General features: G+C 42.1%; 1 protein-coding gene and 1 pseudogene across 9 annotated transcripts in view; one reads left to right on the forward strand and one right to left on the reverse strand.

Moving 5' to 3' along the window:
- IKBKB (inhibitor of nuclear factor kappa B kinase subunit beta) overlaps positions 1 to 23,992 on the reverse strand; it is a 74,287-nt gene that overhangs the window by 14,480 nt on the left and 35,815 nt on the right. For 5 of the 9 annotated variants that reach the window (XM_042983373.1, XM_042983375.1, XM_042983370.1 and 2 more), the window contains exons 6-12: positions 10,461 to 10,523; positions 9,831 to 9,919; positions 8,673 to 8,762; positions 6,471 to 6,595; positions 2,298 to 2,405; positions 1,009 to 1,138; positions 449 to 643 (exon numbers count right to left, since the gene is read on the reverse strand). In XM_042983373.1, coding sequence (XP_042839307.1) covers positions 449 to 643; positions 1,009 to 1,138; positions 2,298 to 2,405; positions 6,471 to 6,595; positions 8,673 to 8,762; positions 9,831 to 9,919; positions 10,461 to 10,523 — 800 coding nt within the window. Of the gene's footprint in view, positions 1 to 448; positions 644 to 1,008; positions 1,139 to 2,297; positions 2,406 to 6,470; positions 6,596 to 8,672; positions 8,763 to 9,830; positions 9,920 to 10,460; positions 10,524 to 19,536; positions 19,700 to 23,992 lie in introns of those variants that run through there. The other 4 variants (XM_042983371.1, XM_042983372.1, XM_007097039.3 and 1 more) reach the window with 3 other exon arrangements.
- On the forward strand, positions 21,497 to 22,712 carry LOC102955595 (annotated as a pseudogene).

Consider the following 23,992-nt stretch of genomic DNA (forward strand, 5'->3'; position numbering starts at 1 on the left):
TATCCAAACGTGCCCCTCAATCACAACTTATTACGGTCTTATTCTCTATTGTCTTTACTGTGCAATTTAAATGTTCGGTCTCTCCGCCCTATCCCATGGTTGTTTCTCACACGTTATCAGTTCTTTGGGGGCAGGGACCACGTCTTGCATTGCTGTGGTCATCAGCACTGTTCTATACACAACAGTTTTGGTTGACTCGGAGGAATGAAGCACTGCTTTGGCAACAGAGCCCACAGAAAGGCGCTCTGAGTGGTCTGAAAGTACCAAGTCAAGTGTGCAGGGATTCATGTCTCCTATTAGACCATGCAGAGGATCTCACATTCCAACTAAAAAACCAGGCAGTTATCTGCATTATGTGACAAAGTAGAGCTGAAATCTGAATGCGCAGTTAGTTCCCCTGGAAGCAAAGCCAGGAAAAGCAGGGCATCCTTAGGGAACAGGGCTTCACCTTGCCCTCTGAAATACACTGAGTAGCCGGCTTGTCAGGGATCAATGCCAGACCAGCTTCTTGCAGCAGCTCCTGGTCCTCCTCGGGGATCCCTGTGTCATTCTGGATTCTGGCCTTTAAGCTCTGCAGACTCTCATCCTCTGTCACTGGATACGTGTGAATGATGCCTGTGACCATGTTCAAGATATGAACCAGCTGCAACACAACCCAGATGTTATTGGAAACAAAAACCCATCTTTACAGAGAGGCCCACCTACTTGCCTGGATCGTCTGCTCCTCCCAACATTTCCCAGCCACACGAAGAAAGGGGCTAGTCGGAAGGAAGGGAGTCTCGGTGCCCAGAGTTCACACATTCTGGTCTTTAATGCTGCTGTTTGTTCACAGTGTGACCTTACAACCGATGTCAACCAGCATGGGGGCAGATGCTCTCACAGGGGCCTCCCTTTCCACAGCTCAGATGGCCCATGACTTGCTTTTGAAGGAGCTCTTCTTTTTTCCCCAGCCCTGCCACAGCCCACTGGGGACCTACTGCCTTGAGGCTAACCTGGCTCCACACTCACCTTTAGGTTTAAGATGTCATCCAGGGCCTTGAAACAGCCATTGGGACCATACACGGGATCGGTGCCCCTCTGTCGTGGGTGCCACATCAGCATCAGCTGCAGCCACTTCTCAAGTCGCTGTGCCAGGACGCTGAGAAGAAGAGCACAGCGTAGGAGGGGACAGCTCCAACACCATCCTCAGGTGGCCTTACCATGCACACCCCACGTACATTCACCATACTCACACCCATGGCAACCAACATGTGATGACTGAAGATGAATTAATCTGACGGAAAGCCAAACTAATGATTCAGGTGCTTATCCCCTCTCTGATCTGCTACAACACCCCCTGAAATTCAGGATGTCTCAACAGACTGAACTTCCACCTGGCTGCATGAGAATGATCTGTGAAGCTCTTTAAATACACTTTACAGGCATGTCCCACCTCTAGGCAATGCCCCCACACAATCTAGACCCCATGCTGCCAGATTTATTTTGTTAATCCACCCCTACCTGCAAAAGCACTCGTGGTTCCCACAACACAGTTCATGCCCCTTCCTGGGCACAGACCTACCTCATGGAGGCACTCTCAGCCTCCACAGAGGCCAACTCCCTACTCACTGCCTCCTGAAACATGCCTTTGCTCCCCTCACTCCTTCCCCTTGAATTTCCTTCCTCTTCATCCATCCATCCATGTCCTGCACATCTTTCCAGATCCTTCCAGAAAGTTCTAGCTCATCCAAAGTCATTCCATACAGCTCTAATCCACATAGTACCTCTCTCCCCATCCTCTAAATACTTATGGTGATTATTTTCCATGCTACTCAGTTGTTTGTGACTGCCTTGCCACTTGCTTTTGTACTATTACTCAACGCTGGTATTGCTGCTGTTATTTTGGCTCTAAGACGAGACTGCAATGCTGTTCAAACTACAAAGGTTTATTTGTTGACTATGACACAGTATGAGGCTACACAGGAGTGCAAAGAGAAGTAAAGTAGAAATCCTCTACCCTGAAAAGGCTTATAGTTGACTAGGAGACAAACGCTATGCAAAACCAAATGTAGTACAAGGTAGAAACTACTAAGGGTGGTAAGAGGTACAGATAAATTGCTGTGTGAATTTAGAAAAGAGATGATTTCTAGATGGGGTGAGGGGTGGGAATCCATTCTAAGTTGATGACTGAGACGATTATGTCAAATTCCTAGTCACAGGATACCTTGATAATCTAAAAGTTATCAGATGTCACCGCAGACATCTATTTCTGAAAAAGGAAGAAAACTGCATAGAGGAGAAGTGCCACTGGGCCTTACCTGTTCAGATTATTGGGATAGGGTAAGGAGCTAGAAAACTTCACCGCTCCATTCAAGTCTTCACTGACAACAATGTCCATCTCACTCTTCTGCCGGACTTTGGAATGCCTGCAATACAGCCCTTAAGTCACTTAGCAGGCAGGAGACATTGTACTTTGGTAACATACCGCTTTACAACTGTACAGGATACCCCCAGGTCGTGATTCTATCTTTGGGTAACAGTGCATTTGCTTCCTGCTAGGATGGCTTCCTTCCGAGCGCAATAGTCTGTACTGCCTGAAGTAGAGTCATCAACCATCCTGTGCCTAGAGTTCCACAGCCAGTACTACTGACTCCTTATCTCATCCTTCACTTATCCTTATCATTTTCTCTACTTTTCATCTTATCTAATCCAACATTTATGTTTTGAAAGAGGATAAAATTAGAACTTCCAAACCAGGATCACTGCGTGCAGATCACATTTACAGGAAATAACGCACAATACATGCGTGCACAGTGTACTTCCCTCTAAATGCACATGGCTAGATATGATCTCTAATGGTGAATGAACTGTTACATTTCCCAATTTAGAGCACTTATTGATGCATCTGAAATAGTATTTGAAGGGAAAAAAAAATTTAAACCCAACTAGTTTCAAATCTTTTTGGTGATGAGGAAGATAACTTAAATTTGAATAATGCTTCATAGATAACCAAGTACTTGGACACTGAACACATACTTCTTTGCCATGATAATCCCAGGTGGTAGACACTGTTTTTAGTTCCCCATTCAGTGGTAAGGAAATACAGATCAGGTGACTTGCCCAAGGCCACACAACTAAAGAGTGGTAGAACTAGGGACTCAAATCCAAAGTCTGCTGTTCTTTCTAAACTGTATGAATGTCCAAGTCTTTCCTTTCCAAAAACACCTGGGATATTCAGATAAAAATGTCTTAGTCCTGAACACTTTTCGTTGGCAAGGGGTAAGTTGGCCTAGCTGGAACTGGCATGTGGCAGAGGCTGGTGGTTCACAGCTCTGGCTGGAACAGTGATTACTGTAAGGCAGGTGTACCAAGACTGTCGTCACATACAAATGACACAGGTGATCCTCTAATGGAATACTTAGTCTGTCCATGGGAAATTGTAAAAATAAAAGCTGTAGTAAATAAAATGCTTATTGCTTAGGTCCTGTAATGTATTTCAAAGTAGGATTGTAATAGAATTATAAAGCTCAAATCACATCTGTCCGGAAATTACTATCCATCTGCCATCTGAGAGGAGAGAGTGAAATTTTTAAAAATTCTCTAAGGCATTACAAAGCAGGTGAGACAGCCACTTTTCACTAACTTGTCCACTGAACAGCTCCTGACTGGGCATCCAAGTAGCCTACTTGAAAGCATCAGCTGGTCTCCCAGCACCGGGGAGGGGAGTTCTAAGAAGCTGATTCTGCAGACAACAGACTTACAATAAAGACGCCAAGACATCAGGGATACATTTTCAAATAGTACTTGTTCTTCTGGTTCTAATGGATTTTAACTCATCTTATTAAAAATAATGGAAAAGCTCAACATTGGAACTGAAGAAATGCAACAATTTCTTGGTTAAAAACACTATTGATGTATAGATATACAGTATATGGTATGACTATAAATTAATGAGCTAATTCCTCAATATTCCAGAACCTGTGCAGGTCAAGTATTGCTTGTTTTATTTTTTTATTTTCTAAAAAACTTTTTTTTCATGTTTATTTTTATTTTTGAGAGAGAGACAGAGCATGGCAGGGCAGGGCAGAGAGAGGGAGATACAGAATCTGAAGCAGGCTCCAGGCTCTGAGCTGTCAGCACAGAACCCAACGTGAGGCTCGAACCCACAAACTGTGAGATCATGACCTGAGCTGAAGTTGGACGCTTGACTGAGCCACCCAGGCGCCCCAATTATTGCTTGTTTTAAAATAAATCACCACAGGAGGGCGTACTTTGCCACTTCACCAGACTCTTGAAGAGCAGGGACCTGGCCTCTTTCATCTCTGCTGAAATTTTCAGTGTTTGGCTTATACGTGCTGACTGAACTGGATTGCCAACACATAAAACCACTCTTCTAGAATTGATTTCCAAGGCTATATCTTAGAAATAAATAATTCATGATGTAAATACCTATCCTTTTAAAAACTTAATGTTTTCACTACTTCTAGAAAAGCATTCAGAAAAATGATAGTAGCCAGTGTTAACAATAGTGTGGTGAAAAGGGCAGCTTTGTATGTTCCTGGTAAAAACATTATTTATACAACCTTTCTGTTGAGCAAATGCTCAATACATATCAAAAACCTCTAAAATGTGTATAATCTTTGATCAGTAAATTCCACCCCTAGGAATTATCCTAGGGAAATAATCATGGATATACAAGGATTTCCTTATAAGGACGTTATTCTTGGTTTTATTTTAAGAAGTAAAAATTATAAACTACCCATGCTTCCAATAACAGTGGATAAGTTAAATAAATTCCAGTATAGCCACTCATTTGAATACCAAACAGAAATTATTACAAATAACGGAAAAACATAAAGCATTTTCAATAGTAAGACTGAAAAGTAGGTTATATGAGAGTATGTACAATAATTTATTTGTGGTTTTTTTTGTTTTTTTGTTTTTTTTTTGAAGTATAACACATACACTGAGGAACCCGGAGATGCACAAAAATGTTCATAGTGGTTGTTTCTGGATTTTGTGAAGCTAATTTTCATGGTGTAAAAATGCTCTGAGAGCACATGCAGGATAGTTCCTACTGTGCCATCAACTGATGTAGGAAAGGGGTGAAACATAAACGAGCCAACAGATAAACAGGCCAATTCATACCCGTATGGAACACCCTTGGAAGCATACTGACAACCAGTGGTATCAGATGCCCGTCAGAAAGGAAGCCAGGTGGCTGGGAGGCCAGTAAGAGATGACTTTTCAGTGCATACTCTTTTTATACCTTTGGAAGCTTGAACCATGTGAACTTATTACTGCTCCAAAAAGACACACAAAAACTGGAAATAAAAACAAAATTTGAAACAACAGTAGAATCATTCACATCAGGGTGTGGCCTCCCAAGGAACACTCTGAATGAAACCTGATTTAGGGGCATGTTAATTTTTAAGCTATGTATTTTGATAATGATTAACCTTCACATATACAATGAACACTTATTTTTGTAATAAAAAAGGTTAAGATACAGAGTAATTCTTTTAAAACTTAAGTATGTCCTTTGGTTTTTTTATTAATAAATTTTTTTTTTTGGTAACTTATTTGTGTACACATTGCTTTACATTTTAAGGCACTTTCTTATGCTTTTTTTTTTTAATTTTTTTTCTTAATGTTTTTATTTATTTTTGAGACCGAGAGAGACAGAGCATGAGCAGGGAAGGGGCAGAGAGAGAGGGAGACACAGAATCAGAAGCAGGCTCCAGGCTCTGAGCTGTCAGCACAGAGCCCGATATGGGGCTCGAACTCACAGACTTTGAGATCATGACGCTCAACCGACTGAGCCACCCAGGCGCCCCTAATGCTTTTAAAACAAAAATTTAGGGGCGCCTGGGTGGCTCAGTTGGTTAAGTGTCTGACTCTTGGTTTCAGCTCAAGTCATGATCTCATTGTTTGTGCATTCGAGCTCCGTGTCGGGCTCTGCAGTGACAGCATGGAGCCTGTTTGGGATTCTCTCTCTCCCTCTCTTTCTGCCCCTCCCAGTCACTCTCTCTCTCAAAAATAATAAATGAATGAATGAATAAATAAATAAATATTTAAGCATAATAAAATTTGCAGACAATACATTTCCATGTAAATACTTCTCCTTTGTCATGTGTACATCTCCTTTATTTGTCTACTAATCCACAGCATCCTCAGTGAAAGTGCACACATGTATGCAACAGTCTATAAATGTACTGGCATGTTGCTACTAAACACAGGGCAAACATCCTTTATACGGTATCATACTTAACAATTGTTCTACTTCTCTAGGTTTTTGGAGCCTGGACTGCCCACATGCTGAGCCCTCACAGGACTTCCTCTTTGGGAGACAGATCACTGAAGTCTCGGGCCCAGGCTGGAGTGTCCCATGAGATGGAAACAGGTGAAGGACACGTCTAAGGTAGACGGACACCCTCCTCCCTTCAGGTGGCACTCCTGGCCCCACCCACAAGCCCCGGTCCCTCACTCACCACTGCACGGGCTGCCAGTTAGGGAGGAAAGGTCGGAAACCTGTGATGCACTCAAAAGCCAAGGTGCCGAAGCTCCAGTAGTCCACAGTCACTGTGTACTTCTGCTGCTCGAGGAGTTCCGGGGCCTGTAGAAGAACATGAGGTGGGGAAACACCTGAGCTGCTTCCTTTTCTGAGGAGCCACCACAGGAGGGGGCAACCAGCCCTTCTAATTGTGTCTCCACACCTGCCCAACTCCATCCAGAGGGTACCGGCATGTCCACTCAAGGGTGAGGGGGTGACCACCTGTGTAGCCAGTGGTATCTAGAATTTTTCTCTACCTCATTCACTCCCGATGCTGACACAGGGTCCCTAGAGGTATTTTTAGGTAGACCAGAGTACATTATGTACCTCTTGAGGGCAGTGTCCAGGTGGGAAGTTACATACAACAAGGAAAATGATACCAGGCTGTATACACCAAATGCATAATACATATATTTAGGACATGTGGTCGTACAATGGGACAGGATGTTTACAATCAGGTAGGAAAAAAGCCAGATGCATGACTGCTGCCCAAGCAGAGACAGCTGGAGTAACTAGGTGGGCATGGAACTTGGTTCTGAAAAAGGCTCCTCACATGAGTGTCTGCGAGGAGACGTTCTAGAAAGGACCATCACAAGCAAAGGCGTGGAGACAGGACTGTGCGCAATCTGGTTAGATGTGTCACACTTCTGCAGGGGCCAAGGAGTGCAAACCAAGAGGAAAAAGTGGGGGGATGATCAGATCAAGCTCTGGATCTTGTTATGGACAGAAGTTTTAGTTCCTGAAGGTGAAGGATTTGACTGAGCCTCCTGGTCAGAGCATGGGGTGCCCCGACTTAACCTCTGCTGAGCCCATGAGGATTCCAGAGGACGCTCAGCAGGACCTACATAATTACATGATAGGGACACAAGGGCCTAAATCACAGCTCCGCATGAGTCATCACTCTGAAAACTCTACTCCACAGAGCAGGTCATAAGTCAGTGGAGCCCATTATAAATCAATGCAGCCCAAGGGAGTATAAATGCACTCAAAGAGACTTCAAAGAATTTCTTCTTCTTTTTCAAGAACTTGATAAAATGCTTAAGCTCATTTAGCCCGGTGGCTTTCAACCTTTTGTTTGTTTATTACAACTGCAGAACCCTTTATTCAATCAAAATTTTATTGGTTGTTACCATCCACAAGCAATCTATTACCAGGTCTTACTGGGTCTCTTGCTAGGCATTTCTTGACTAGTTTTCTATTTCCCCCCTGCTACCACCAGCTCTGAGCTGCCGATCAGAGCCTCCTTACCTACCATTCGCCCACTCTTTACTCTTATTCAATGCAATTCATTCTCCACTCTGTATCAAGAGTGGTCTTTTCAAAGCGTAAACCTGATCCTTCTCCAACTTAAAACCCTTCAATGTCTTTTAGTCCTCCAATGGACTACATCCTTTGCCTCAATTTCCTCTCCTTTCCCCTACCTCCAGCCCCTTTCTTCTACTCATCCTTCAGGTCCCAGACAAGATAAGGTCCTCCTAATATGTATTCTTATAACACCCTACACTTTCTCTTTGTAACACTTAACGACAATTTTAATTTCTTAGTTATTTGTGTAAGTTTGGGGGTAATGCCTGCTTTCTCACTAAACCCTAGGCTTCTTTTAAAGACCAGGGAAATGCTTGTCTTCTTTCCCATCACATCGCCAGCTCCTAGCACAGTGCCTGGCACGCAAACATAGACTACACTCAATCAGCAGTTTCCTGAATTGAATGAGTGACTCAAACAGAACCCCAAAATAGACCAAATAATGTAAAGAAAGAGTGGGAGCTCAGAGCTCAGCTCCTTCTTGGTGGCCTGAGACACCTCATGGAAACTGTGGCTTCTACAGACCAGCACGCATCTAGTTTAAACTATTTTCAGATAAAATACCGAAGTCCAAGATGTTATGGGATGTGTTCAAGGGCACGCACTAGCAAAGAGAATGTCAGAGAAGATGCCCATATCCTTACACTGGGCCTCTGTTGGGAAAAAGTGCTGACTTGAACGGATTACGTCTCTGTCATACAACAATTCCTATACATCTGAGAACATCTGAAGAGCTGGCAAGACTTAGACGCTTAAAAGCAGGACAGAGAGGAGCCGCACAAGTCCAGTCAGCAGAGAAAAGCTGATAAGCAAACATGTAAATCCCATTTCTTACCAGGTATTGCAGGGTCCCCACAAAGGAAGTACAGAGACTGCCCTGATCCAGTTCCTTGGCATATCCTAGGTCAATAATTTTGTGTATTAACTGGAAAAAAAAAAAAAAAAAAGAGAGAGAAAGAAAAAGGAGAAATCTGAGGGTTATGAGAATACTGGTGACAGAGCAGAGGATATTTCTGAATTCCCAGGTGGTATTAGGTTCTGAGTCCCTAATAACCACCAAATATTTACACAGGAGACTGCCTCCAACATGGTAGATGTAGGGCAAGAGAAGACATAACTGTAAAAATGCTGAAAAAAGGCACATGTTTTCCTTGCTCTGTAACTAATCACCAGGGGGAGGTCAAAATGAACAGACTATGCACCAGCCCTCAAGACTGCTACACTGGGCTTTATGATGTGAAAGACCTTCTCAGTAAATGCCTTCAGTTCTCAAATTTTAGAACCACTTACAAGAATAAGTGTGAACTGGAGCAAAGGTGAGCACTGTGATAGTTATGGGCCAAGCCCAGAATGCTGACGTCTCTATCAGAAGAGACTGAGTGGCCCACAAGTTGGGTTACTACATTCCACTCAGCTGAGTCCTTGCTTGCCACCCCCAGCTAAGCAAAGAAGGCCCTGAAAGGGCACGGGCGCCAAGCCCCATGGGGAGGTTACTGCCACACACAAGCGGGAGGGCCCCTGAGGAGGGTCCCCAGGAGCTCTGGGAAAGCTGCAGGCCGGACCAGGCTCTATATGCAGGTACCAGCTCCAAATGCCTCCTCTCTGCCATAGCTCTCTCTGCCTTCTCTCAGCTCTCTTAGAGCTGGTTTCCAGCTTAGCATCAAAAGTTGCACTCTCAAACACATGGGAAACAAAAAGTCTACTTCCCAGAGGTGCTGGTCCCAAAGGCTGGGGTGGAAGTGGGAGGAGAAACATTTTCCTTATCAGATTCCTGCAACTCGGGCAATTAACAATGTGATCCATTCAAACTTGCCTCAATCTGCGAGCAGGAATTTTTGCTGAATTCTGTTTCAAATCAAAGTGTTCCCAGAGAATCAAAACAAATATAAAGTCAAGGAAATGCAAATATAAACAAAGATACAAAGTGTGTTCCTTCACCACCAGAGCAGCTCCCCTGAGGCACTGCCCAGGACTTTCCAGGAGGGTCACTCACTCTTTGTTCTCCTTGCTGCAGGACAATGTTTTCTGGTTTCAGATCCCGATGGATGATTCTGTTTTCATGAAGGTATCTAAGTGCAGAGGCTGAGAGGGTGGAAAGGGGAGTCAATTTTCATTAAACCTAAAAAATGTGTTTCATTTCAAAATCGCCTATACCATGAAAGATGAATACTGTGTGCCCCTAACATGCACTCTTTCAGGTCACAGACTCACATGGAGGGACAAGGCCCGGGGCAGAAGCTCGTGGGGTGAAGTGAAGGGGACCTGGTTACTTGAGCAGAATGTGGACTACCACAAGAATCTGGCTTCTGCAGGCAAAGAACTCTTAGCTTTCCATCCACGAGGTCACCAATTAGTCTAGAGAGCGGTTCTCAAACTGCACTGCCCAGACCAGCAGCATCTGAGCTTTGAGAAATGCAGAATTCTTACATCCCACCCCAGACCTACTGAGTCAGAAACATTCGGGGTGACCACCTCCGCCACCCATCAGTGTTTTAACAAGATCTCCAGGTGATGCTGATGCTGAGAAAAGTTTGAGAAGGGGAATGTCTCTGGTGTCTTTAGGCTCAAAAGTCTAAATTCTACAGGGTGGGTAAGGGGGAAGGGCTCTCTGGGCAAAGAGTACTTTGGTCATCCGATCTAAAGTCCAGTGATGTCAGAGCCAGCTTCAAGGAAGAAGTGGAGAGCCCTGGAAGAAGAGATTAGAAGCATATTTCATGCATCTGACAGTTCAACATGTGTTAATTATGTGTTCAGTCTCTGGTAGGCTCTAGGAAGGACATAAGAGATATGATGTCCAACTTTTTTTTTTTCCAACGTTTATTTATTTTTGAGACAGAGAGAGACAGAGCATGAACAGGGGAGGGGCAGGGAGAGAGGGAGACACATAATCTGAAACAGGCTGCAGGCTCTGAGTGGTCAGCACAGAGCCCGATGCGGGGCTCGAACTCACGGGCCGCGAGATAATGACCTGAGCCGAAGTCCTGAAGTCGGACGCTTAACCGACCAAGCCACCCAGGCGCCCCCCAACTTTATTTTTTTTAAAAAAGCTTATTTGTCCATTTGGAGAAAGAAAGAGAAAGAATGAATAGGGGAGGGGCAGAAAGAGAGAAGGGGACAGAGGATCTGAAGCAGGTTCTGTGCTGACAGCAGAGAGCCCAATGTGGGGTCGAACTCACAAACTGTAAGATCATGATCTGAGCCAAAGCCAGACACTTAACCGACTGAGCCACCCAGGTGCTCCTATGATGCCCAACTTTAAAGAATCCAGTTGGGAAGGAAGAAGCCTGCACGACACTGGCTATGAGGAGGAAATATGAGGACATCATACAGGAGGGCCGTGGCACAGAGCAACAGGGCTCCAACTGCAGCCTAGGCTCCAAGCAGGATGTGATTTTCACCCATAAGAGGTTTAATAACTTTAACAGAAGTCCTAGCTCATTGTACTACAAAAGAGAAAAACAGAATAACCACCGGAAGGTGATAAAATTATCTTTATCTGGAGATGGTATGACTCTATGCTTAGAAACTAAATAGACTAAAAACTGGCAAGAATTTAGTAATCTGGAAACAACACAACTATATTCAAATCAATAGCTTTTCTCTATGTCAGCTACATCCAGTTGAAATGGAAAAAGAAAAAAAAATCCTATCTGTGTTAGAAACAAAAACTCTAAAATACCATGGGATAAATTTAGGGGGGAAAAAAGTAGCATAAGGTAAGGAAAAGTAGGTGGCATGAAGAAGAGCAATACAAACAACACAAAAAGGTCTTAAAAGTTTATGGCAACGTGACACCATTCACAAAGTCAAAAGACAAAAAGGCTAGGGAAAAAATATCTGCAACATATATGCCAAAGAGTAAATATGCCTAATGGACAACAAGTTCTTACAAATCAGTAAGAAAGCAACTCCAGTAGAAAAGGGGGTAATTTACATAAGAAATGCAAATGGCAAACAACACTGCAAAAAGTTGCTTGAGCTCCTGAGTAGTCCACAAAGTGTAAATTAAAGCAAAATGAAATGCCTTTCACTCCCTCTTCAACTGGCAAGGATTTTAGATGAAAAATAAAAGGCACTTCCCTACATTGCTAGGAGTAAAAATTGCTATGCCTTTTTTTGGGAATGAAATATGGCAATATCTATTAATTCTTGCAATGTACATATTGTTTGACCCATTATTTTCACCTCTACCTTGTAAAAAAATAAAAATCCTCATAACATACAAATAAGGATGTTTATTGCATAGCTTGGAGTGAAATACTTAGAAAGGAACTGCAAATCGCATATAAAATCAATGTGCAGAAATCTGTTGCATTTCTATACACCAATAACAAAGCAGCAGAAAAAGAAACCAAGGAATTGATACCATTTGCAATTGCACCAAAAACAATAATATATCTAACTAAAGAGGTAAAAGATCTGTACTCTGAAAATTATAGAACACTTAATAAAAGAAAATTGGACAGGAAACAAAGAAATGGGAAAGCATTCCACGTTCAACGATTAGAAGAAAAAACATTGTTAAAATGTCCATACTACCCAAAGCAATCTAAGCATTCAATACAATCTCTATCAAAATACCACCAGCATTTTTCACAGAGCTAGAACAAACAATCCTAAAATTTGTATGGAACTACAAAAGACCTCAAATAGCCAAAGCAATCCTGAAAAAAAAGAAAAAAAATCAAAACTGGAGGCATCATGATTCTGGATTTCAAGCTACATTATGAAGCTGTACTCAAGACAGTATGGTACTGGCACAAAACAGACACATGGATCAATGGAACAGCACAGATATCTCAGAAATGGACCCACAACTATATGGTCAACTCATCTTCAACAAAGCAGGAAAGAATATCCAATGGAAAAAAGATAGTCTTTTCAACAAATGGTGTTGGGAAAACTGGGCAGCTACAGGCCGAAGAATGAAACTGGACCACCTTCTCACACCACACACAAAAATAAATTCAAAATGGATGAAAGAGCTAAATGTGATACAGGAATCCATCAAAATCCTAGAGAAGAACACAGGCAGAAACCTCTGACCTTGGCCAGAGCAACTTCTTAACTAGACATGTCACCAAAGGCAAGGGAAATGAATAAAATATGAACTATTGGGACCTCACCAAGATAAAAAGCTTCTGCCCAGCAAAGGAAACTAATCAACAAAACTAAAAGGCAACCTATGGAATGGGAGAAGATATTGCATGTGACATATTTGATAAAGGGTTAGTATCCAAAATCCATAAAGAACTTCTCAAACACCCCAAAAATAAATAATCCAGTTAAGAAATGGACAGAAGACATGAATAGACATTTTCCAAAGAAGACATCCAGATGGCCAACAGACACATGAAAAGATGCTCAACATCACTCATCATCAGGAAATATAAATCAAAACTGTGATGAGATACCACCTCACACCTGTCAGAATGACTAAAGTTAACACAAGAAACAACAGGTGTTGTGGAGGATGTGGACAAAGGGAAACCCTCTTGCACTGTTGGTGGGAACGCAAACCGGTGGAGCCACTCTGGAGAACAGTAGGGAGGTTCCTCAAGAAACAAAAAATATTTGGTGTATGTGCTTGGCTGAGGAGCCAACGGGGCAAGGCTACCATCTGTGGTATTATGACTGAACGCCTCTAAGTCAGAATCCAGCCCAGGTGGAACTATATGGCAGCACCGTGGAGCCTCAGTTGGCCTTGGATAATTGGGCCCCCCACCATCCCACCGCCTGGCATTGGGACCAGAGTCCAGTGCAGAGAGCCCTTCCTCCCAAGAAACGGGGTGCAGCCAGAAAGGTGGCCACCCCCTCGCCCCTCAAGCAACACTTGTTCCTGGGGAACCTGGTGCTAAACCATTCTTAGATGACCTGCTTCTGGATCGGGGTTTCAAACACAGCAGAGCAGCTCCCTCACTGCGATCTATTCAAAGTCAGCCTTTGACACAGTGGTTTGTAAACAAACGGAAAAAAACAAAACTAAATGTAGAACTGCCCTATGATCCAGCAATTGCACTATTAGGTATTTACCCAAAGGATACAAAAATACAGATTCAAAGGGGTACATGTACCCCAATGTTTATAGCAGCATTATCAACAATAGCCAAACTATGGAGAGAGTTCATATGTCCACTGACAGATGAACGGATAGAGATATGGTATGTGTATGCATACACACACACACACACACACACACACACACACACACACACACAGGAATATTATTCAGGCATCAAAAAGAATGAAATCTTGCCATTTGCAATAATGTGGATGGAGCTAGAATGTATTATGCTAAGCAAAATAAATCAGAGAAAGACAAACACCGTATGATTTCACTCATATGTGGAGTTTAAGAAACAAAACAGATGAACATATGGGGGAGGGAAGAAAAGAGAGGGAAATAAACCACAAGAGTGTCTTAACAATACAGAATAAATTAAGGGTTGATGGAGAGAGGTGGATGGGAGATGAGCTAGATGGGTGACGGGTACTTGTGATGAGCACCAGGTGTTGTATGTAAGGGATGAATTACCGAATTCTACGCCTGAAACCAGTATTGCACTGTATGTTAACTAAAATTTAAATTAAAAAAAAAAAAAAAGGAAAAAAGGTAGAATGAAAAAAAAATGAACTACAAATCATCAAATGGGGAATGGCTGGACAAATTATGACAGATCCACATTATAGCAGGCAACTGTCTTAAAATCATTCAAGTTTGCAGAGAATATAACTCCGATATAGACAATATAACTCAGGAGGATGTCAAAGATAGGTATGTTTTGTTTAAAAAGATAATAAGCAATGACAACACTAAGAGGTTCAACAATGAGGCTTCCCTGTGCCCCACCATGCCCGTACATGCATGCTCTCCCTCTCAGCACACCAGACAGAGCGCAGGCAAACCAGGGAGGTGGGCGGCCTTTCCTGTCTGCTCTGCAGAGGAGGAGGAGAAGGCCTTCCACAGAAACCAAGTAGTCAGACACGCTGTATAAAAAGACTTTCATGCCAAAAGTTTCCTAAAAATGCATCAGAAGGTCAAACCCAGATAAACAACTGACTTCCATCTTAGTAGGGGAGTTCCAGCTCAGAATATAAGTTAATTATGAAACCTCCAACTACATCTACCCTTTTAACAGCCTTTGACCAGTGTTTCATACTTGTTCCTTATTTTTCTTTTCTTTCATAATTGAATACAGTAGATTGGCTTAGGTCCAATGACTGTCCCAATGAAATGAAAGACATGCTGCTTTCAATGCGTGCCCCAAACATTCCACTCTATCTTGTTCCCAATTGTATTAACTTTTAAATAATTTTTTAAAATGTTTGTTAATTTTTGAGAGAGACAGAGTGCGAGTGGGAGAGGGAGACACAGAATCTGAAGCAGTTTCAAGGCTCTGAGCTGTCAGCACAGAGCCCGATGAGGGGCTCGAACCCACAGACTGTGAGATCATGACCTGAGCCAAAGTCAGACACTCCACTGACTGAGCCACCTAGGTGCCCCCTTTTTTTAATAATTTTTTTAATGTTTATTTATTTTTGAGAGAGACAGACAATTGCATTAACTTTTAAAGACTGATGCTTCTGACCAGCACTTTCATTTGTGTTTTACTAATTTTTCGTTAAAGAATCAAGGCAAAGTACAGGAAGACATTCGAGAAACTGCACAAACACAGCGTTGCGTGCAGGCATGGTGCAGCTGAACCTGAACTCGTGGCTCGCAGGGAGCCCTGCGTACAGTAACTCAACATGTATGTCCACTGATGGACTCACAAAAGGCCCATTTTGGTACATGGTAAGAGTGTCAGAGCACAATATATAAAAGCAGAATACATGAAAGTTGAGATTCATTGTATTTTGAGCAAGAACACATGCCCAGGCTGAGACAACCCCTCTCAAGTCAGATATGGACATCTCTATGCATAGAACATGGGCCACAAGCTAGAGAGACATGCCAAGAAGCCCCCCAGTGCTGGAGAAAAACATTTGGACCAGACCAAAAGCACTATCTTCTACACCAGGCTGATGAGGAATAGTCATCTGATCTTTAGTGAGGAGGCACGCAAGCTGGTAACTAATCCACGGATTACTATTAATAGCGGTCTATTTACATTGAAGCAACTGTACATGAAACAAACTTGAATCCTCATTTCAGGGCAGGCATTTACTCTCAAACACTTTTGTCCACTTAAGATTGACTGTGGAATTAAAGAATTCTTCAGGTATCATTACATGCCGTTTGCTGGACTAACACAGAATTTTGACAGGCAACAACTCTGAAACAACTCCCCTTGCAGAGTCAGTCTTTAAAAAGCATAGCCTGACTGCTACATTTTACAAAACAGTACTTGAACAGCAGTGCCACGAAATGAATCAAAATTGTCTCAAGCAAACAGAACCTAATTGGATGGAAAATGAGAATTTGAGATTAAGAAAAATACATTTACATCTGAAAGTTTATTAAAAATCTAAACCTTTAGTGATAGTGAAAATACATGTATATAAAAATTGAAAACCATACCACAAGCATAAAGCCTAAAAGTTAATTTCTCACATTCCAACTGTAGAAAGGAGTTGTAAGAAGCACCCACCGTATGTGAACTTTTAAGCTACACACTGGCATTTCCTAGGACAGCTGATGCTGAGAGGGTCCAGATTAAGGCTTGCCACAGGAAAACAATAGCCTCCTTCTGTTATTCCTATCAGGAATGGCATCCGGGTAGTTACCCTAGCTTTCCCTTATCCCAGGAGGAGACACAAATATATGACTGAACAATGTGACGCTCCTGGAGTTCTTATTGATGAACCAGAATTTCAAGTCACAGTTCCTATATATTTTCTTCAGATTACAAACCACAAATTAGGGACCAGCTAGGAACGGCTAGATTTCCATGTAGAAAAGCAGTTTTGTAAGAGCTGTATCCATGAATCCCTACTTACCACACTCCAGATTTAAAGGGATTACTAAACTCCCTTAAGAACATTCTTGTTTTGGATACATTCCATAGAAAAGAAACGGGAAGGTAAATGTACCAAAATGCTGAAACAGAGATTAGAGAGAAAAGAAAGACAGTCACCAACTGCTTTAAGTCACCAATGGGTAAGAAGTACAACAGGATGTCTGTTCACTCAATAAAAATTGACTATGTGCCTACTGTTAAAAAAGAGACAACAGGTCCAAAATGGAGTCACTTGTGCTAAGGCCACATCACCAACAGGGACTTAATTCCTAACCTAACTGCATTTTCAGCCTCTCCTAGAAATGTAATCTTAACTAGTCAGTCTGGAACTAGCTGGTCAGCACTAGTGGGGTAATGTGCCTGACAGACTCCTGCTAGTCCCCAAAGGAAGGTGACTTTGCCTGAAACATTCTACTCTTTGCTAGTGACTTCCATGTCCCTTCTTATTCTGCCTATAAAAGTCTTTCATTTTGGGGGCGCCTGGGTGGCTCAGTGGGTTAAGCCAGCAACTTCGGCTCAGGTCATGATCTCACGGTTCATAGGTTTGAGCCCCGTGTCCTGCTCTGTGTTGACAGCTCGCAGCCTGGAGCCTGCTTTGGATTCTGTGTCTCCCTCTCTCTCTGCCCGCCCCCCCCACCCCCAACCCACACATGCTCTGTCTCTCTCTCTCAAAAATAAATAAACGTTAAAAAAAAAAAAGTCTTTCATTTTGTATTACAGTTCTTTGGAGCTCCTTTCTATTTTCTAGATGGGATGCTACCACCACCCAATTCATGAATGGTTGAAAAAGCCAACAAGATCTTTAAAATTTACTCAGTTGAATTTTGTTTTTCAACACATTTGGTGACAGCTGTGAGATCTGAAGGAAACTTCTGACAGCTTCAGGGACAACAAGAAACACAAGCATGTTACCCGGGAACCCTTCCAGTTCTCTTTCTTCCTGTTTTCCAGGGGCCATCGGTGAGTTCTTCTTGGTTCTGAGCTCAGCTCTTTGCACGAATTGACAATTAGATGGCTCCCCATCTAACTGGCTTTCTACAGTTCCCCATTTGATTAGAATCCCCAATCCTTGGTTTAGTCCTCAGATTCCACCTTGGGAACTGCTGGTGGTTCAGTCCACAGTTTCCCATTTGTTTAGAATACCGGCCCACAGTCCCCATTCTTTGGAATCTGCTGCATTAGTTCTTTCCCCAGTCCCCAGTTCCATGTTAGTAATTGTTGGTGGTTACTGACCAGGGTCAGGCTAGGTTCAATGTGATTTGTGTCGATGAAGGCTATTGTTAATCTCAGAAGCCAAAATCCACAAAACTACTGAGCATACATGAACACTTAAAAGTTGTTAGAATATACGCTAGCTAACTCTTAAGACTCCTGTGTCTTAAGCTGGTCATCCAACTTAAGAATAGATTGGTTACCAAAAAGTAAATAAATAATAAAAATTTTTTACAAAGGGGTGCCTGGGTGGCTCAGTCGGTTGAGCATCCAACTCTTGCTCTCAGCTCAGGTCTTGATCTCACAGTCAGGAGTTCAAGCCCCGTGTTGTACTCTGTGCTGGGCATGAAGCCTACTTAAAAATAAATGGATGAATGAATGACTCAATGAGTGAATAAATGAATTGGTCACAGAATAGCCTAGATTGACACTAGGTCACCTACAACCTCAAGAAAATTTCCATGTGATGAAGTACACCATAAAATACCTTATAATCATTAAACCAGCAACACATTTCCCTTAGGTTATTAGGTTGTCTCCAAGAGAATCAAAGCCTTAGCTTAAAAAAAAAAAAATCCTTAAATTCCAAACGGTTGAGTATGCCATCTTCCAGCCACCTGCTTATTTATTGACTAAAAACTATGGTTTAGGAAGCTATAAATATCTCCAAAAATCTTACTAAAGACAACCTAGAATTACAATGGCAAATATGGGAACATTCCAATTAAACAAGATCCTTTATTTAAGAAGTACACTTAAAAGCAAGCGCCTGGGTGGCTCAGTTGGTTGAGTGGCCAACTCTTGATTTCAGCTCAGGTCATGATCAGGGTCGTGGTATCAAACTCCATGTCAGGCCCTGTGCTAAGTGTGGAGCCTGCTTAAGATTCTCTCTCTCTCCCTTTGCCCCTCTCCCCAGCTTGCACTCTCTTTCTCTCTCTAAAAAAAAAAAAAAAAAAAAAAAAAAAAAGCTAAAAATTAAAAACAGCAAGGGTTTCCAAATCAAACAAACAGAATGGGATGGATACCTATTTTTATTGATGTATAGAAGCTTCCAAAAGTCTTCAAGATACCAAAATAGCTTCATTGAAAGTTTCATTGCAAAAAGGTAATGAAAAATTAAACAAACAAAAGGTATATAAAACAACACCTAGGTCTCCCACATCGCACCCTCTCAGGGGTCCCTCATCAAAAAACTGGCCCTGAAATCAATGTTTCATTTGCAATCAACTGGGACACTGGAAAAATGGTTTTCTCAAACGTCCCATGCACATCCTTCAGCACCAACTCGAATGCTCCATATCTGCCTCTGAAGGAAGGACCCCACAGATGAAACTGAAGGATTTTCTGATAAAGTGCTACATTATTCCCTTAAACAGCCAAGGGGAAACTGAAATTAAAACTAATGAAAAAACCCTTACCAAATCCTGGCTGACACTGGAGCTACACTCTCTACTTTAAACCCCACTCAGAGTCAACCGATGGGATCCTGAAAGACTAGCAGAAGCTGGCTAAGGTGAGAATTCTTACCTGAGTCAGCTCTTCCTGGTATCTGTCTGTCGTAGTCAGTAGAGAGAGGAAAAGAAAATATCTTTTGCATCTTCTTTGGGGATGCCTCTTGAGTCCAAGGGGTTGTTCAATACTGCCAGGAATATTTACTGTTTGTCCCAGCTTGAACTTGACAAAATATTTGAAAGGACTTGTGTGTGTGTGTGTGTGTGTGTGTGTGTGTGTGTGAGAGAGAGAGAGAGAGAGAGAGATTTTATTTTTAAGTAATCTCTACACTCAACATGGGGCTTGAACTCACAACCCCAAGATCAAGAGTCACACACTCTACCAACAGAGCCAGTCAGGTACCCCTGAAAGGACTTTTTAAAGTAACACAGTGGTCAGAAGTTGACCACACTGGATCAGAGCCTGATAGGAATTTCTTTTTAGCACTTCTCCCCTAAGCTAAAATTATGTATCCAGAAAGAAAAAAACTTCTGAAGACTTTGTGGAAGGATTTGCTAAAACACTGAAAAGGCAAACAGCTCTAAACTCAGAACACAGAGATCTTTGATCTTCATCTTAGTTGGAAATCTTACTGATACATAAAAAAAAAAAAGCAAATTAATGTGCTTTAAATGGGTGGATCAACCAACATATGCTATCATTTAAGTTACAACCCAATTCCTTGAGAAATTAAAAGCAACTGTCCTTATCTTACAAATCTTTGCAAAACCAGAAATGCAGCTCCAGAAACAGTTCAAAGTCCACCTATCCTTTTCACCAATCCCCAAACCTGCCTTACTTTTCTCAAAAGGTTTGTAAGGACTGTAAAAATTCTGACCTTAGGGAACAAAAGTACTTCTTAGAGGAACTAGCACTCTTTCCCTGTGCTTTTGAGAGGTAAATGCTCTACCTGGTTGTCTCCAGGAACTCTTATCTAGACCATCCCTAATTCCTAGGAATGAAGAAAAAAGTGGGGAGAGGCTATCTACAAATACGAATTGCTACAGAAGGTCCCTTGTCCCAAATCTGGTTCACGGCTTCTATAAGATTACTTTTAAGGACAACTATAAATCTTAAGTGTCTTCCCCACAAATATTAGTAGAAAAAGCCTTCAACATCTGTGTAAATAACCTCACTTCATCTACCAGAAACTTGATTTGGATCCAAATGCTTTTACAAACTAGTAAGTTTTGCATTATCATACCCTAATTTTTTTTTTTAAGTTTATTTATTTATTTAGAGAAAAAGCATGAGTGGGGGAGGGACAGAGACAGAGGGAGGGAAGGAGGGAGGGAGAGACAAAGAGAGAAAGAGAGAGAGAGAGAGAGAGAGAGAGAGAGAGAGAATATCAAGCAGGTTTTGCACTGTCAGTGCAGAGCCCGATGTGGAGCTCAACCTCATGAACCATGAGATCATGACCTGAGCCGAAGTTGGAAGCTTAACTGACTAAGCTACCCAGGTGCTCCTTTATTGCTAAAATTTTCAATGAAAGCTATAAGGTCTCTCTTTGCATATGTCTGCATGTTTACATGTATCTTTACATAAATGCATTATAGATGTGTGGTATTTTCTTCCTCTGAATGGTATTGACAAAATTAATGTGTTTGTATTTAATTGGCTTAAAAACAAACAAGCATTTATATGAATTAAGTATTCCTAACACTCAGAAATATGATAGGAACTAACCCAAATGGTCTTCAAGTTCACATGATCTGGGAAAATATTTGGTATTAAAGTTAATTTAAATTTGTTGGTTTAATTAAAATAGACATGTCTTAGGGTGCCTCGGTGGCTCAGTCATTTAAGCATCAGACTTCAGCTCAGGTCATGATCTCACGGTTTGTGAATTCGAGTCCCGTGTTGGGCTCTGGGCGGACAGCTCAGAGCCCGGGGACTCTGTGTCTCCCTCTCTCTCTCTCTCTGTCCCTTCCCTGCTCACATGCTGTCTGTCTGTCTGTCTGTCTGTCTCTCTCTCTCTCAAAAATAAACATAAAAAAATAGACATGTCCTAGACAAGGCAGTTGAGGAGGAGGGAGCAATTGGAAGCTGGGGGAGGCTAGCTTGGCATGCACTCCAGACCTCGGGAACGTTATTGTGCGTAGATCCGCTGATTTTGGAAGACTGTTGCCCAGAAGAAAAGATATTTGGTTTTCACAACCCAAGGATGTAACCAAGTATAGAGGGCTGCTGTATTTGCAGAGCTAAGTCCTCCAGTTCTTGATTCACTGACAGTAAATGCTATGAAAAAGACTTCCAGGGGCGCCTGGGTGGCTCAGTCAGTTAAGCGGCCGACTTCAGCTCAGGTCACGATCTCGAGGTCCATGAGTTGGAGCCCCGCGTCGGGCTCTGGGCTGATGGCTCAGAGCCTAGAGCCTGCTTCCGATTCTGTGTCTCCCTCTCTCTCTGCCCCTCCCCTGTTCATGCTCTGTCTCTCTCTGTCTCAAAAATAAATAAAACGTTAAAAAAAAAAAATTAAAAAAAAAAAAAACAAAAAAACCAAAAAGACTTCCAGAGCTGTCCTGGGGTTGCATGAGACTCACTGAGGAGACATCTGGAATGCCTGTGTCCTGCTTGTGAAAAGATGGAAGAAACTGCCAGCAGTATAAACAAACAAACAAACAAACAAACAAACAAAAAACTGGAATCATGTAGCAGATGCAAGGACAGGACCCAGTCTGAAGACAACACTGAAACCAAAGACAGTGAAAACTCTATCTGGAAACAGGATAAAAAGCAACCAGATCAGTAAACTACAGAAGGAATTTAAACGATTCTGATGCTCACAGTACCACCTCAAGTGCCTCCCCAGCTCAGTCTCCTTGTTATGGTAACCAGTCAGATGATGGCTCAGATACAGAGATGGCTCCTGGCTCCAACAGAACGCCCATTTTTTCCTTTTTAGACCTTACATACTGGAAAAGACAGAAAATATGTTGTGGGATTATCTATAAAGGCCATTTTGGAGAAGTCCTCATTGTCACACACCTATTGTCACACACCTAAGCCTTGCTGCAACAATAAGAAAGCAGCTGCTGAGAAGCCGGAGGAGCGGGGGCCAGCGCCTCTGCCCATCTCCACTCAGGAGTGGTGACTGAGGTTTAGGTAGAAAGGGAACAACAACAACAACAAAAAAAAAACGATTTAAATTTTGGAAAGAAAACAAAGCAACAAAACCCTCCTATTTTTAACTTTGGATACCTGCTATTCTGCCAAAAGACACTTTCTAGAATAGCTTTGAATGGGTTGTTATTTCTCCTCCAATTCCACAAAGTCTGAAGCCAGTGTCCAGCTTACTAAAAGAAAAAAAGTATACATAATATTTAAGATGTTGAGTATTTCATAGGAAAGCTGGATGCTGCTGTAAAGTGCTCTTTAAGACTTTTTTTTTTTAATCCCCTTCTAATGAAGGAAACTAGGGGAATTTCAGGGGACAGAGATGGGATTTGTTGTATGATAAACGTATGTAGTTTTTACTCTTTCTATATTAAGAAGCAGTGGTTGGGGCATTTTTAAGATGGCTGGCTGTCCTTGTTTTCCTTCATGATAATAAATTTGTCATAACTCAGTAACATGGACTTGCCCCAAGAGGTAGTTGTTAATAATTTAAGGTCTTGCCAAGGTTCTGATGATTCAAACCTGTACTACTGAATATTAAGCAGGACAGACTAAGTTCTCTGGTGCAAATACCTTGAAGGAGTAATTTCTAAACATACAGAGAGGTAACTTGAGTGTGTATGTTGCATCCTCTGTCACCTCCCTCCATACTGATTTTTGATAAAGATTTTAATCTATATTGAAACTGCTAAAACAGAATCAAAGCTCCTCTGGGGAAATGTAAAGTTTTAGGATGAGCAATCCTAAATGAAGAGTACCAAAGCATTACCGCATGGTAGAGATCACAGTCTATTAAAAATGTTAAATTACCTAAAAAATTGTGCAAGTCTTCAGAATGGCATACACACAAAAACAAAGGTTAATGTTTCTTTGGGCACATTTCTTTTTTTTTTTTTTTTTTTTTAATTTTTTTTTTTTAACGTTTTATTTATTTTTGAGACAGAGAGAGACAGAGCATGAATGGGGGAGGGGCAGAGAGAGAGGGAGACACAGAATCGGAAGCAGGCTCCAGGCTCTGAGCCATCAGCCCAGAGCCCGACGCGGGGCTCGAACTCACGGACCGCGAGATCGTGACCTGAGCCGAAGTCGGCCGCTTAACCGACTGAGCCACCCAGGCGCCCCTGGGCACATTTCTTAGACGGTCTGCCTAGTGTGTAAATAATTGACTTTTGTTTGTGTTACATGACTGGTGACTTCATTGAAAATCTGCACAATTCAGTTTTAGCTCTGGATTACTTCAGTTGACCTTTGCAAAGGTTTTGTCTGTGTAGAGTGGTTGTTTGATTGGTTTTACCCTATTAGGGCTTGGGTGTGTTTTTTTTTTCCCCCACTCTATATTGAAGTAAAATTATACTAAAAGAAAAGAGAGGTGTGTGTT

This window comes from Panthera tigris, chromosome B1 (genome assembly GCF_018350195.1).
Source record: "Panthera tigris isolate Pti1 chromosome B1, P.tigris_Pti1_mat1.1, whole genome shotgun sequence".
Lineage (NCBI taxonomy): Eukaryota > Metazoa > Chordata > Mammalia > Carnivora > Felidae > Panthera > Panthera tigris.